The sequence below is a fragment of the Microplitis mediator genome, chromosome 3, assembly GCF_029852145.1.
Source record: "Microplitis mediator isolate UGA2020A chromosome 3, iyMicMedi2.1, whole genome shotgun sequence".
Taxonomy (NCBI): Eukaryota; Metazoa; Arthropoda; class Insecta; order Hymenoptera; family Braconidae; genus Microplitis; species Microplitis mediator.
Genome location: NC_079971.1, coordinates 22,589,384 through 22,605,477, shown reverse-complemented (window position 1 = coordinate 22,605,477; position 16,094 = coordinate 22,589,384). Strand labels below are relative to the sequence as shown.

The following is a 16,094-nucleotide window of genomic DNA, read 5'->3' as shown; positions in this document are numbered from 1 at the left end:
TACTGGCCTCATATTTACTAGTCACTGGTGTTACGACTTATGACCTGTGACGTAACATTCCCCTCCACAGACCGTGAGCGACTCATAGTATTGTTCATAGTAACCCTGAACCTATTTCTCCTAGTCGACACAGTCTGGTATCTTCGAAAATATCAATATGCAAAACAGTATAATACCAAGTAAAATGTATAAATATTTTTGCTAAAAGATGACCAACTGAATTTTTATTAGTGGGGTTATCTCACAGTAATTGAAATCTTCACCCCAATTATTAAATTACAAAACAGTTAGAGACTTCAATGACATTCCGCTCGTAAAATTAATTTACAGATAAGTCGGGTTATAAAAACATTGTAAATGACATCATTATTAGAAATGTTTGGCACTGTTTCAAGTCAATCAAAATGTAGTATTCCTATGCTAAAGTTGATGCATTTATTCAGTGTGCCATTCCCTAAAGTTTCAAATCAACAATACTGAATAACTTTCATACTTTCTATTTCAGTGGTACGAACTTCGAGGTAAGTAACTTATACATTCATATCTTATTCGATTTATTAATATGCGAAATGGTCCGTAGATCAATACTGATCGAAAGCAATAAGAAAAAAAACTTACGTGAAATATCTATTTTAGAACAACTATTTATTCGTTGCTTGCCGACAGGGTATTAGCATCACACCGCATCTAGATTCTCTAGGCAGTCTGACTAACGGAGCGTAGTGGGACAGAAGTCAAAGTGTGTTTCAAGCTTAAAAAAGACTTTATTATTTTAAAAACGTGAACCGGTTAATACAATGAGCGCCTGTTTAAGGTAATTGATAACAAGTTTTTTTGTTACCATTAGTTTTAATAAGAATTCCCAGTTCTTATCTTAATTAGGAATTCCAGAATTTATCCTTATTAAAAAATATACCAATTTAGTAGTTCTATAAATACAAGCTTATCAAGGAGTGGTTCGTTGTATACATAGTGCTTATTATTACCATTTTTTTAAACCTATATAATAAGGAGCTCATGATAACTTATTCAGTTCGTACTAAACCACTGACCTGTTTACTAGCGAATATCATTGGTCCCCACATATTCCAGATCGGTGGTCGCGATCAAAGTTTGCTAACCTTTAGAGTGCTCGTGGTTAGCTACGCGTTTATTGTTCCACATTTTTTTTCGCGTTAACATCTGGCTAGCAAGTACGACCATCTATTCATTAGAGTTATCTATTGAATTGGAATGTTAATGTGTTTCAAAATTATAACAGATTGTATTATGTTATTTTCAGAATGAGTGGCATGCGGGAACGGAGTCAAAGCATCAGGACGCAACAGGACAGAGACAGGTAATTTAATAATAAATAATTATTCAACTCATGCGCACTATTCACGTTTGATCATGCCTAAAATGCAAACCCTAAAAAGCCGTTTACCGACTGGTGAAAAATTATTTGTCAAAACGCAATAAAGATGTCTACTATCCCGGTCATTGTGACGTAATGAAAATAAACGTAACTAACTTTCGAGCTCTTACTAAATAATGGGTAATTACAATTCCCTGTTGTTACCTATTAAGTAGCCAATATTGTGATGCCGAATGTTTTTTTCACTATGTCACTAAACAGCTATTGAGACTTCGCTTTTTAGGCGATTAATAAAACGTAAATAGTGCATATGAGTTGAATAAAATTATGGGCGCAACATGTAGGGTAAGTCATAATATGTCAGCGCGATGTGTTTAGCACTCGTCTCCGATGCGCAGTATGCACTCGCTTTCCTCGTGCCTGCGCACCTGCGACTCGTGCTAAACGCATCGTGCTAACACATTATGAATCACTTACTCTACTAGTTACGCCAATAACTATTATTATTAACTAGTTGTGAGCTGTATCTGCCTATGCGCACTTTAGATTTAACGGTTTTAATTCAACAGGTGCCAAATACTTAAATTCCAAGTTATGATGCAAGGAATTGTAGAAGCTAAAATGTAAAGTATAAGAAACAACGTAATAAGGTCACGTCTATTGTTTTCGTTCCGATGATGCGTCACTCAACCTTCACCCTGTCCGAATCGGTTCGATTCCGTTTCTTGCCAACATTCGCGTTTTTAGCTGTACTTTACTGTAAAGCCAATTACGATTGAATTAATTTTTATTTTTTTATGCAGGTTGAAAGAAGTTGCCCAGAATCGTGTAGGGGCAAATCAAATCGATGCGGCCATCGATAAACTAGCAAAGGTTAGCATCGAGCCATTGAAGAACCGCTACGAAGTCTCGAAACCGCCGTCATACTATTACAAACCGTTCAAATAGTCTATAAGTAGTTTCTATAAGTTTATTTTCATATTTTATACCTAAATTGCATTTAAAATTAATAAATCATGATCTCTTATCTGTTTATTGCATTATTTGCATCCCGAAACTATCACCCCAGACAATTCTAAATGTCAAATAGTCATGGATTTGATGGCATGCTCATAAATTGCTTTTGAATGTCACTTTTATAATGGTCTCGGTTTTTTAGTCATATTTCTGATTACTTTAAACGAGAATAATATTATAATGAACTTATAATAAAGCTGATAAATTATGTCCTGTTACTTCAAATTCAAAAAGGTCATTCTCTCTATTTAAAAGATGCATAGAAATTCTCACAATTCAGTATTTTAGTTTGACATTGACAAAAAATAAGCATTCCTTTACCTGCGTAGAAAATGGTGACGATGTATTTAAATAGACAGAATTACATTTGACTTATCGGAAGGTTTGACGTAAATAGTAAATATGCTTCCACTGTTTCAATCAACTGAATTTCAAAAATATTTTATCCGAAGTCATGTTATGTTGCATTTAAGAATTTCGTGCGTGGGCTATTATCGCTGTTTATTATCGTTATTTTCCGCAATCACGGACACGATGTGTGAAAGCACTAAAAAAGTGTCTCAAAATAGCCTGCTATCTTGTTAACAACTTCGTCGTAATGCACGTATTCCTAGAAAAATATTCGGCGTTATAGTCTAGCATCCGACAGTTCTCACAGTTGTCTAAATTACAGATTCTAATTGCCAATTCGACATTAACCTTACTATGGTACTTTGAATTTTGAATTTCCATTAGCTTAATTTGCGTGTAGTTACAAATGTAAATCACTTGCCATAAATTTCTATCCTACGTGAGTCACGTCACTAATTAATTAACGGACAAGCCCTTTACAATAGGTCACACCCATATGTTAAACTTAATTAAAAGGAAACTTTGACCTTTAACCTGATAAATTATAATTGGTACCATAGCAACATAGATAACGACCGCAGCTATTATTACCAACATTAGTAAGAACATGCCGTAATTCTATAGCTCCAATTATTTTAATTGCAATGTTGATAAACCCCAACATTTCCTGATTTGGATGTACAACAGAACCACCTAATTGTTATTATGATGTAAAGTATTTAACTAATTCAATTTTAGAATTACGTTCATAAAAACCTCATATCTTATCTTACTAGTAGACTCTCAGTCTGGCATAGCTACATATAATATCAATAAGCATAATAATAGTCTAATATTGAATGATTTGTGGGAATGTCATCGTTTGTAGCTAATCAACATTCCTATAAGCAGGGTTATCTCTAAATGTGATTTGATGTCGCATACAAATAGTAGATAAGAAGGCCACCAAGGGATCCAGTTATAGACACGTGCGTAAAATTAGTCCATGAATATGCGGGTTATACAATAACAAGATAAACTACATTATCATTGGAATAGGTTAGGTTTGTTGTTTTTCTAGCGCCAAGGGAACTTCTATGGCTGTTATTTACGTACCTTAAGTGATTGACCTGCATTAAAGTGCGCAATATCGCAGCTGTCGGTCGTTAAACTTCCAGCACTCAATGCCAAAGTCAAGGGCGTTCGTAAGGCGTATTACCTATTTAATCTTTCGCTCAGCGTTTATCTAGGCGTGTTCGCTTATAGATCAGTGTCATGTATATTTAGATAAAGATAAGTATTTTTAAACCACCATGTGTTAAATAGTTGGAATTCACCATATTGGCCTTGGCCGTGACTGCTGACTAATAGTTTTATCATAGACTCCGACTAGACATTTGTCGGCTCAAATGATAATTAAAAGCGTCACGGTCATGCTCGGAAAGATTTACGTGATTTTTGGACTGCCGTTTTTGTGGCTATAAATTAATTAAAAAGTGGGCTCACTGGTGTATAACGAGCTTAACTGGCGATAAATTGAAAAAAAACAAACCTGTATTGAAGCATGCACAACGATCGTGTCAATTTACATACAGATGCGCCACTGGCAATGTTTTTATTCAACGTCTTTTTATAAAGCAAAGTACAATATACCAAAGTGGTTAATCGCATAGGAACGTGTATACATATTGATTTATTTAGTTGATGTAGTTGTCAATTACCTTTAACATATATTTCCTGCGATGGAAATTCACGATAATTTAATTTCTACAAACGTACAATCGATGGACAAGGCTTCGGTGCCACTTATAGATGCACCAATGCCTATGTTTATATCCCACGTCTTTCTAGAAGGCAAAGTACAAGATACCAAAGTGGTTAATCGCATAGAAACGTGTATACATATTGATTTATTTAGCTGCTGTAGTTGTAAATTACCTTTAACGTTTATTTCCCGCGAAGGAAATTCACGATAATTTAATTTCTACAAACGTACAATCGATGGACAAGACTTCGGTGCCACTTATAGATGCATCAATGCTCATGTTTATATCCCACGTCTTTCTATAAGGTAAAGAACAAGATACCAAAGTGGTTAATCACATATGAACGTGTATGCATATTGATTTATTGAGGTGATGTGGTTATAAATTACTTTTAACGTTCATTTCCTATTGAGGAAATGCCAGATAATTTAATTTCTGACGACGTACAGTGATGGACAGTGTTTTAGTGCCAGGTGGGAGGCCTCGACAGGGGTTAGATAAGCCGCTTGGACTACTCGGCCAAGAAACAATCGGATATTATAATCCCGCAAATCGGTCGTTTTTGAGTAAAAAATCTACCCACGAAGTTGGTACAGAGCCAGGATAAACGCGGAAAGAACTATTTCTTCGAAAACTTTATTTTTTATGACCATGTTCTTTCATCTCATTTATTTGTAAATACGGACAGATTTATAAAGACTAACGATGTTTCTTATTCGTTTTAGAAAGCTAATGGTCTTGTATCGCATTGAAGTTATGTCCAATAAAAATGATAGGTATATTGAAATAGCAAAACTTCATATTCATAATAATATGATGTCTGATCAAAATAACCTTGAAAATTATTTCCGAACTTCTTCAGAATAAAAATGACGTGGCGTAACATCATTAGCTGACGATAAAATACCCTCTTACCAAGTGTCATAAAATGGTTTATTATCTCGCTCCAACTGCGCCACTGCAAGTTATAGCGTAATTAGATACTAAGTAAACACGTCTTCAAAACAGATAGTAAATTTTCCATTTTATTTTCGGTGCACGGCCATTACTCCTGCTGAAAATACCCAACGTTCAGTTCAACAGCAGCGGACAAGGATTAATGTACGGGAGTTATTATTGGAAAAGTATAGAACAAGAAGGAAAATATCTAGACTCTTAAGTTTGGTTGTATAAAATCTGAAAATATTACGGCTACATATTTATCATTTCTTATCGCATATTACGCAGTTGTAGCTGATAATGAAATTAATGATAACCTGCACTTGACGACTGCTTAAAATCAAATAACCTTATGACTGCATGATGTCATGTAAAGATAGAGATGTGTGTTTTTAATCCAGCATACAGCCGTCGCACAATCATCCCACTGTTTGCACATACTGATCACGTTCCACTTTAGATAAGTAAATAAACTGAAGCGCATTGTTCAGATATTATTTTTTTCCCGCTCTTCGCTCCAGGCGATGTTCGAGCGATGATGTCATGGTTCTGTCTGCAGACATTGCGAAACCTATTTTTTTTTATACTTACTTCGATTCGAAACTAATGAGCGTTCGCAAGAAAAAAATGGTGCGATGAACCTATGAAAAAACTCTGTCGACTGATTCAACGGTTTACATACTTATTAAATCGAGTTGTATACACTGTAAAAAGAGCGGTGTTAAAAATGGACTCGCTTTAACTCCGCACGGTGTAAAAATGAAATTATACCGGTGTTAAAGCGGGGTAACCGGTGTTAAAAATACCGGTGTTAAATCGGGGTAACCGGTGTAAAAGCGGAGTAAAACCGGTGTTAAAGCGGGGTAACCGGTGTTAAAAATACCGGTGTTAAATCGGGGTAACCGGTGTAAAAGCGGAGTAAAACCGGTGTAAAAGCGGGGTAACCGGTGTAAAAGCGGAGTAATACCGGTGTAAAAGCGCAGTAATCTGCGTCCGCTTGGAGTATTAACTTTAAATATTATAAAATCCAAAAAAACTCGGTTCTTTATGAAAATTAATAAAAAATATCATTTTTTAACAAATATAGTGATCGAGTAAGTAAAAATATTCACAAAGTTAAATATTTTAACACCGGTAAAGTATATCTACACCGGTGGTGGCGTAATTTTAACACCGGTCTAGAATATTTACACCGGCGGCGGCGTAATTTTAACACCGGTCTAGAATATTTACACCGGTGGCGGCGTTATTTTCACACCGCTTTTGGGGGTAAATTTAACACCGATAATTTTAACACCTACACCGCTTGGACTTACCCCGGTGATTTTTTACAGTGTAGTAAAGAATTTGAGCTTTTTTCAAATACAACCGGTGTCTCGACTTTTTTTTGTCTGATGCACAGACAAACTATACAAGTTATGTACGATTTACGCCGACTTTATTAAATATAGAGTCATGTAGAACAAGTGTGCGTTGTGGGTAAGTGTTCGCAAACCCATTCATTTTGGACTGCAATGCATGGGTTTGCACACACTGACTGGCTGCGCACACTTGTCTCACGTGACTCTATAATGTCCACATTGACACAAAGCGATTCATTATATCTAAATTGAACAGTTAATGATATAAATTATTAACAACTGACTAAATAGAAACCGTCATTACGCCTTACCTAACCTATTCAAGTTATTTCACTTCCATATTCTAGGAACCCACTGCTGCAAAACAAAAACAATTTGATCAAGTATTCTGAATGCATTTATTTTTTGATTAATCATATGTTAGCATTGTTAATACTATTCTAATTCTTAGAATTACTTGACTTGAAACAGCTACCTTTTGCATACGATGAGCTTTTTTGTTCATTTGATGACGAGCTTGATCCACTTTTAGAGAAACTCGATGTAGACGCCGAGCCCATTGCAGAATTGGACGTTGATGGTCCGGAATGTGAAGTTTTATTCGCTACCTTGGATCTTGGTGGTATTGGTGGTGCTTCCATAAGCGCCATTTCTTCGAAATCCACTAAAAATTAAAAGAAAACAGTAAAAAAAACTAAAACCAACACTGAGTTATTTAAAAGCTATTAAAATTAAAATCTACTCACAAGACAACTTCTTGGCAAGTGAATGAGAAGAGGTCACTTTTGATTGTGGCCAATTCATAAAAATGATCCTATAATGTCTTTTAAATCGTAAACATAGTGATAATAGCTATCAAAAATTCAATTAAGACTTAAATGTGTCCTCTTTATTCAAATTGTTTACTTTATGATTATTAGGGTGTGTCCATTTGCTAACGGATTTTATTATTTTTAACATCGCAGTTTTTACCTTTCGACATAAGGCTCTATGAAATAACACCAGGACTAATAGGAGATACTTATGGTCCATGTTTAACAATTAATTCGAAGTACTGTATATTTTTCCTATAACTGAACAGATAAAGAACGTTAATAATCATGCTATCGATTATTTATGGACATGCATATATTTCCGGTTTTATCAGATAGACAAATCGTGAACGGCAATAGATGTCAATGCCTAATTTATCGACATAACGGAGACACCGGTTTTGAAGCCGGTTTCTTTTGATGTTCACCTCTTTCGGAGTCGTAACCTCACAACGACCCGCCTAAATATGGAGTAGGATTACAAGGTGAAGCGATAGAGGGTTGACTATTTCTAGATGAGTTGAATTAATAGGCCTGACAAACGAGATTGCTTTTTTACAGATTTATTTTTAATACGTGTTATTCTACAGAAAACAGATCGACATAAAAGTGCTGACATAAAAAACCTTTAAGATTCCATAATTAACAAGATTCCTAAAAGTGTCATTAACGACCGATAACGCTAATTAAGCAGGAACTTCATCGGGAATCGTATAAAATATTTTTTATGTCTCTATTTTGTTCTGTTTTATTGCAGGCGCCAACAATAAAAAAGCTATTTTGTGTCATAAAATTCTAAGAAATGCCATATTTAAAAGAACAAAAATATCACGTAGTACCGGCTCCGTGGATTTCATCACGTTCACATAAGGATACAGTAGCAGTATTCCCGCTGATAAGGAAAAAGTAGTACACGAATTTAGATTGTACGTTATAGTTTTCGGTACGTTACTTTATAGGTCTCAGAGCCATCTGACGGCTTTTTTTCAGAACCGTACACTAGATCGTTCCAGTAACAATTTAGTAGATAAGTAATGCGTATTTCGACTGTGCATAAAATTAAAGCAAAAGTATTAGAGCATGAACTTTTGTTTTAAATGAGCGAGACTTTCAGCAATGCTGCGAAATTACTTGAAGTTTGCATAGCTCTTTAAATAATTACTCATAAATCTGTTGATTGTGAACAATTGAAATGACTCGTTTGCATGAACTGTATGGTTTTAAATCTATCATATCTACTAATACCGATGAATAAAATTAAAGCAATAGCATTGAAGCAAGAACTTTTGGTTAAAATGCGCGAGACCTCTAGCGAAGCTGCTAAATTACTGGAGGTGTACTATCATTTTATTTAGATGATGGTTTTTTAAATGATAACTCATGAATCTTCTGATTGTTAACAATTGAAATGGCCCATTTGCATGAACTGTGCGGTTTTAATAAAGATCAATCTTTATTCTATTGCTTGTTCCGGGTGACTAATTTGACGTAGACTGGCTTGTTCATCTATTAATACAGATGTGGCACGACACATTAATATCAATCATGAGCCTCTTGAGAACTTATTAATAGCTCCGATGGAAGTCAATTTTAAACGCACAACTGCTTTAGCTACCATGGCAACTAATTTCTACTGTATGGCCCCGCGGATTTGTTGATTTGCAGGTTTATTTTTTAAAATCTGAATAGATTATTATTGCGTTTTTTCAAGAGTGTAAGCCTTGATCATTCTAGTGTTATCTCTGGATGTACTTTCTGGATGTATATGATGACGGATTACTCTACATTGAGTTTCGACAAAATACCGATACGTTTGGTGAGATGATAAAAACATTCAAGTCCAAAAAAGATTAATCTACAGTTTTGAAATGCAATGTGATGATTAGTTACGTTAAAACTTTTGGGGAAGCTCATAATGATATCAAATCAGTTGGAAATGGATCGAAGCACTAAAACAAACGAGTGACTTTTCTGATGGAAGCAGTCTAGGTGGTTCTCCTACAGGCACATTTGAAAATGAAACCCCGAAACTAGTCAATACTTGTCTGTTACATTTACCAGAGCCGGTGCATTGACTCCCCTTCTCTCTTTTTCTATACAAAGCATCAAGAAGTATAGCCATGAAAAATAGATAACTATTATTTTATCTATTCTTTATGGTTATAGCATAAAAAAATAAAAGAGAGCAGCTCAAGGGATCTTACCATACTCTAGCGCAGTCTGACGCAAGTTTCTGGAACAATTATCTGATGCAATAATTGTTCAATTGTTGCGCAACAAATTTGTTTTAAACTTATGCAATATTTCAGTAAGTATTGTTTACCATATTTTGATAATATAACGAATAATTCTTACGCAAGAATCGATCATTATTTCTACTATAAATATACAATATATTACAGATACCAGAACGACACAACTTATTACCATTTATCCTGTACTGGCTATTGGACGTGTTCACATAAAATATTTTTAAAACTCTTTAATTAACAAGATTTATAGCAGTGTCATTAACGCCTCTCAACGTAAGTTAATTATGTTAATTATGTACTTTATCGGACATTGTATAAAATTAATTTTATTAATTTGTTTTGTCCTTTTTTATTGCAGATGAGACCGATCAAAAAGCTTTTTTATGTCATTAAATTCTTAGAAGTGCCATCTTGGGAAGAAGAAAAATATCATGTAGTACCATCTTCGTGGGTCTTGTCACGTTCACATGAGCATACAGAAGTCGCATTCCCGCGGAAAACGAAAACAAATTTATTGAAGTATGTTCGATACAGGGAGCTGCCTAAACATAAGTGGCCGGTATTTCGAGCCACTACTGAATTGGAAACTAGTAAGTACTACTACTATTTATTGCTTCGAGTGTACTATTATTTTGGATCTAATAAATATAGATTTTATACGCAAGACCGTTTAAATTTCAACACTTCGAACTATCTATCTAGGCCAAACAGTAAATAACAATAAGGAAAAACGAAATGTAGTGATGTACAGTTGAAATGTTTTATTTTTACAGATGTGTATATGGACGCACTTCTCTACATTGAGTTCCGACAAAATACTGATACGTTTGGTGGCATGATGAAATCATTTAAGTCGAAAAATGAGTTATCTGCGGTCCGGGAATGCAGTGGGAGAACTGGTAACGTTAAAACTTTCGGGAAAGCTTATAATGACATCAAATCAGCAGAAAGAAGATCAGAGTTACTAAAGCAAACGAGTGACTTTTCTCATAATAAGAGTCTCAGTGATTTTTCTTTAGTAACATGTGGAAATGAAACCTCGGAAGTAGACAATACTTTTCTATCATATCAACCAATGCCAGTCCATAAAATCATTGCACTGGCATTTGAGCAGGAACTTTTAGATAAAATGCGAGAGACCTTTAGCGAAGCTGCTGAATTACTGGAGGTGTATGTAACTCTCAAAGCTAGTGGAAAGTGAAGTGAAATTAATGTTTTGTACTAACTTTTCATTTAGATGATAGATCTTTGAATAATAACTTATGAATTTGCTGATTGATAACAATTAAAATGACCTATTTGCACGAACTGTGTGGTTTTAATAAAGATCCTGTGCAATTCCATCACTTGTTCTGGGCGACTAATTTTGTGTTCACTGGATTGTTGATCTATTAGAAAAAAGACATAGCACGACACATTAATATCAATCATGAGCCTCTTGATAACTTATTAATAGCACTGATAGAAATCAATTTCAAACGCACAACCGCTTTAGCTACCATAGCAACTAATTTCTACTGTCTGGCCCCGCGGATTTGTTGATTTGCAGTTTCTATTTTTGTAAAATCTAAATAAGTCATTATTGTGTTTTTAGAAATAGTGTGAGCCCTTAATTATTATAGTGTTATCTCTGGGTTTACTTACTGAAAGTATATGACGATGCAATATTCTACTATAATTTTCGACAAAATACCGACACGTTTGGTGAGATGATAAAAACATTTAAGCCAAAAAAAGATTTATCTACAGTTTCGAAATGCAATGTGATGATTAGTTACCTTCAAAGTTTTGGAAAAGCTCATAATGATAGTAAATCAGCAGGAAACGAATCGAAGCACTAAGATAATCCAGTGACTTTTCTGATGAAAGCAGTCTCGGTGGTTCTCCTACAGGCACATTTGAAAATGAAACCCCGAAACTAGTCAATACTTGTCTGTTACATTTACCAGACCCGGTGCATTGACTCCCCTTCTCTCTTTTTCTATACAGAACATCGCGAAGTATAGCCATGAAAAATAGATAACTATCATTTTATCTATTTTTCATGGTTGTGGCATAAAAAAATACAAGAGAGGATCTCAAGCAGTGCAGCCAGATCGTCCGATATTTTTACCCCCTCCTGCCATTACACTCCATGCTATTTCACCACGGGAAGGGGTAAAAATATCGCGCAATCTGACTGCACTGGTCTCAAAAGATCCTGCGATACTCTGGCGCAGTCTGACGCAAGTTTCTGAAACAATAATCTGATGCAATAATTGTTCGATTGTTGCGCATCAAATCTGTTTCAAACTTGTGCAATATTTCAGTGAGTGTTGTTTACCATATTTTGATCACATTGTGATGAATTCTTGCGCAAGCATTTATCATCATTCTTACTATAAATATGCGTTATATTACAGATACCAGAACGACACAACTCATTACCATTTATCCTGTACTGGCTATTGGACCTGTACATAAAATATTTTTAAAGCTCCATAATTAACAAGATTTATAGTAGTGTTATTAACGCCTCTGAATGTAAGTTAATTATGTTAATTATGAACTTTATTAGAAATTTTATAAAATAAGTTTTATTAATCTGTTTTGTTCTTTTTTATTGCAGATGGGACCGATCAAAAAGCTGTTTTATGTCATTAAATTCGTAGAAGTGCCATCTTGGGAAGAAGAAGAATATCATGTGGTACCATCGTCGTGGGTTTTGTCACATTCACATGAGGAAGCAGAAGCAGCATTCCCAATGCTTAGAAAAACGAAGTTACTGAAGTATATTACAAACAGGAAGCAGCCTAATAAGAGATGGCCGGTATTTCGAGTGACTACCGAATTCAAAACTAGTAAGTACTATTACTATTTATTGCTTTGAGTTCACTGTTGTACTGTGTATAATAAATATAGATTAAATACGAAAGACGATTCAAATTTCAACACTTCGAACTATCTTTCGAAGCAAAACAGTCAATATTAACAAGCAAAAATGAATTGTAGTGATGCAATGTTGAAATGTTTTATTTTCACAGATGTATATGATGACGCACTACTCTACATTCAGTTCCGACAAAATACCAATACGGTTGATGATTTAATGCATTTGTTGAAGCCGAAGAAGGAATCATCTGATTTTCGGAAATGCAGTGTGATGAATAGTAACGTTAGAACTTTTGGGGAAGCTTATAATGATATGAAATCAGCAGGAAGAGGATCAAAGTTACTGAAAGAAACGATTTACATTTTTGATGAAAGCAGTCTCAGTGATTCTTCTTCAGTAACCTGTGAAAATGAAACCTCGGAAGTAGCCAATACTAATCTATCATATCCACCAATGCCGGTGAATAAAATTAAAGCAATGGCATTAGAACATGAACTTTTGTTTAAAATGCGCGAGAACATGAGTGAAGCAGCTAAATTACTGGAGGTGTTCACGGCTCTTAGAAGTGGTGTTGATTGAAGTGAATATAATGTTTTGAACTAACTTTTTATTTAGATGATGGTTTTTTATATAATAAGTCATGAATCTGCTGATTGTTAAGAATTAAAATGACCTATTTGCAAGAACTGTGTGGTTTTAATAAAGATCAATCTTAATTCCATTGCTTGTTCCGGGTAGTGACTAAGTCGGTGTACACTGGATTGTTAATCTATTAGAAAAAAGACGTGGCACGACATACTAATATCAATCATGAGTCTGTTGACAACTTATTAATAGCACCGATAGAAGTCGATTTCAAACGCACAACCGCTTTAGCTACCGTGGCAACTAATTTTTACTGGATGACCATGCGCATTTGTTGATTTGCAGTTTTTATTTTTGTAAAATCTGAATAAATTATGATTACGTTCTTAGAAAAAGTGTGACCACTCAATTATTTTAGTGTTATTACCGAATTTAGTTACTTATGAATATTCAATTATTTTTATGGCTTTTTTGGCGTCAGGGAGGAAACACTAGACAAGCCAACAAATTTTTCCTGGTTTTATATTTAGATTTAATTTTTATGTGGCTCCGCAAACAATTGTACCTCAGGACCTTCCTCTGCCGTTGAATTTAAAATTAGTAATTTGGTCATCACTTACCTTTTATATTGTCCTGCTGGATTTCGGTGGCTAGAGTGTCGCTGTGTCTCGAAGGATTGATCTTTTATACATAATGACCAGGAATAGAGAATGAGGTTCCTTACACTAGATGAATAATAAGTAGCTAGATTTTTCCAAGTAATATTTTATGATTATTGAAAAATTGGCCTGATTGGTCTATAGAACCTAACAGATAAACCTCTTCAAATTCAAAACTGAGTTTGATCACAACGATTTTCCAAGACTCGTTAGTACTTGTCAGCTTCGTTACTTTTGATGTACTTGTAGAGGGGACTGATTAACTGTCATTATTGGCTAATATCTTCTGTTTGCCAAAAGTATTTCCCTGATTGGATAGACCAGTGATGACGTGGTTTAAGGTGTTAGTCGTTGCTATCGTTTTTCAAAAAGGAAACTGCACTTTGCGTCAGCCTGAAAACAGGGTCCCCTTTTTATACGGGGCAAAGACTGAAAAACTCTAGCATGAGCCCTTTCAATATTCTTTCAACAAAAGGTATATCCCAAAAAAAGATTACTAACTTTCAGAACACGATACTTGAAAATAAAACAAACATCATACATTTAAAAATCAGACTTTATTTACAACGTAAATTCGATAGGAGATTCTTGGCATGGCGTGATCTGAAACAATGAAACAACTTGTTAAGTATACAATCATCCTTTTTCAACAATAGCATGTTACAAACGAAGCCAGAGATAAACGAAGCGAATTGAACGCCTAGATTTATGTTACCACATCAAATTGCAGTAAAACAACATAGCATGACGGAATAGTGTGGCTGCTAAGAGAAATTACAGTCAGCTTTTCAGATCTTCTAATCTACCCTGCGTCTCCTTATAATTCCGATGGCAATCCTTTTTGACAGCAGAAGTGTCAAAAACTGTGATGTTTACTATACTTTTATCAAGAGAACAAAGAACTTAACTTACAAAATTATTGAAGCGCTATATCTATGCGCATCTTAAAATAGGTGCCGTCTGGGTCGTTGCTTACGTCATCAATTCTGCGGAACCAAAACTGCTGGTGATAGTTTATTAATTCAGCTGTCACATTTTCAATGGTAATAGAAGTCCCATGTAATGTTCGGTTGCTATTCCACTGGCTTTTAATTTCATTATACAGCACAATTTCTATCACATCATTCGAATACACTTTCCAGTCGTTTGGCAAAATACACAAATACCTCAATGGCATATTAATCGTTCTGAACAAACTAACAAACTAGACACTGTTATTTAGCACGTGTTGAGTGGATGAGATCCAGATCTTCACTCGCAAGCATAATATAAAAAAAACCTGAGTGCAATCGTAAAAATAAACATTTCGTTGGCAATAAAAAATAAATCTTATCAGACCACGTTGGACTCAAAGTTATCGGAAGGTCTTGCATACAATAATACGACTTACCAATATATACATCCGGAATCGTTATATTTCAATCTTCAAGCTCTATGATTCGGAGATTCTTGATCTCCAGGCGAAAATGTGTTCCATTTAATGAGTCGTTGTCTGATTTGTAGAACCATATGAACCTGCCGCAGTCTCGCAGTCGTACACTAACTCCAAGGAATTCCATGAATGCTCCGTGTATTTCACAGCGACGTTTAAAACATTCTCGAACAATTTTCACGATCTTTTTTTCCAAAAATGAGGTTGGACACTTTTTCCACTCGTTTGGCACCAAGCACAAACCGTGAATACAGCGGTACTTCAAAAGTCGTAGAGACATGGTTAAAATGTGTGTTACCCGAGTGGCACTTGAGATTCAAATAAAGTCCAGCAGAAAAATTGTCAACTTCTCTCTGCATGATATGAAGAAGAGATGATTCGGGACTTCCCGGTCATATGTTATCTCACTCGAAAAAAAAAACAAATTTGAGAAGAAACCCGATTTTTGTGATATTGTTTTGAATTCGCACAAGGCCGCGCACGCAATAAATAGCTTATCCCTTAAACGACAACAAGTGCCGTTTTGACCCTCAATTATTTTTAATCGAGTTTCTTACATTTTTCAACAGGAAATCAAACCAGCTTCGTTATCTACCGTCAAATGGGACTAACTTATTTCTTTGAAAAATTCACTGTTCATTTTTCAGACTAAAGACATTTTTGGGAAAATCACTCACGGACTCACAATTACCTTCAAGTAGTTTAACTTGTT

The 16,094-nt window shown here is 35.0% G+C and overlaps 2 protein-coding genes and 1 long non-coding RNA gene across 3 annotated transcripts; all 3 read left to right on the top strand.

Annotated features, from left to right (window-relative positions):
• Positions 1-317: 317 nt before the first annotated feature.
• On the top strand, positions 318-2,471 carry LOC130664820 (uncharacterized). Its single transcript, XR_008989471.1, has 4 exons — positions 318-814; positions 1,283-1,339; positions 1,927-2,067; positions 2,161-2,471. It is a non-coding gene; the product is annotated as an uncharacterized LOC130664820 (long non-coding RNA).
• Positions 2,472-7,237: 4,766 nt separating this feature from the next.
• LOC130664816 (uncharacterized) lies at positions 7,238-12,309 on the top strand. Its single transcript, XM_057464926.1, has 3 exons — positions 7,238-10,107; positions 10,193-10,424; positions 10,608-12,309. The coding sequence occupies exons 2-3, from the start codon at positions 10,193-10,195 to the stop codon at positions 11,033-11,035; spliced, it is 660 nt and encodes a 219-aa protein (XP_057320909.1). The 5' UTR covers positions 7,238-10,107; the 3' UTR covers positions 11,036-12,309.
• LOC130664817 (uncharacterized) lies at positions 12,006-16,015 on the top strand. The gene is made up of 4 exons (XM_057464927.1): positions 12,006-12,142; positions 12,237-12,357; positions 12,443-12,674; positions 12,858-16,015. Exons 3-4 carry the CDS (start codon positions 12,443-12,445, stop codon positions 13,283-13,285), a joined length of 660 nt encoding a protein of 219 aa, XP_057320910.1. The 5' UTR covers positions 12,006-12,142; positions 12,237-12,357; the 3' UTR covers positions 13,286-16,015.
• Positions 16,016-16,094: the final 79 nt, after the last annotated feature.

What these genes read in the sequence shown, in the direction of transcription:
- LOC130664816 (XM_057464926.1), top strand. Translation starts at nt 10,193, where the DNA reads ATGAGACCGATCAAAAAGCTTTTTTATGTCATTAAATTCTTAGAAGTG. An exon ending in CACTACTGAATTGGAAACTA is followed by an intron (nt 10,425 to 10,607) that starts GTAAGTACTACT and finishes TTATTTTTACAG; the next exon opens with ATGTGTATATGGACGCACTT.
- LOC130664817 (XM_057464927.1), top strand. Translation starts at nt 12,443, where the DNA reads ATGGGACCGATCAAAAAGCTGTTTTATGTCATTAAATTCGTAGAAGTG. An exon ending in GACTACCGAATTCAAAACTA is followed by an intron (nt 12,675 to 12,857) that starts GTAAGTACTATT and finishes TTATTTTCACAG; the next exon opens with ATGTATATGATGACGCACTA.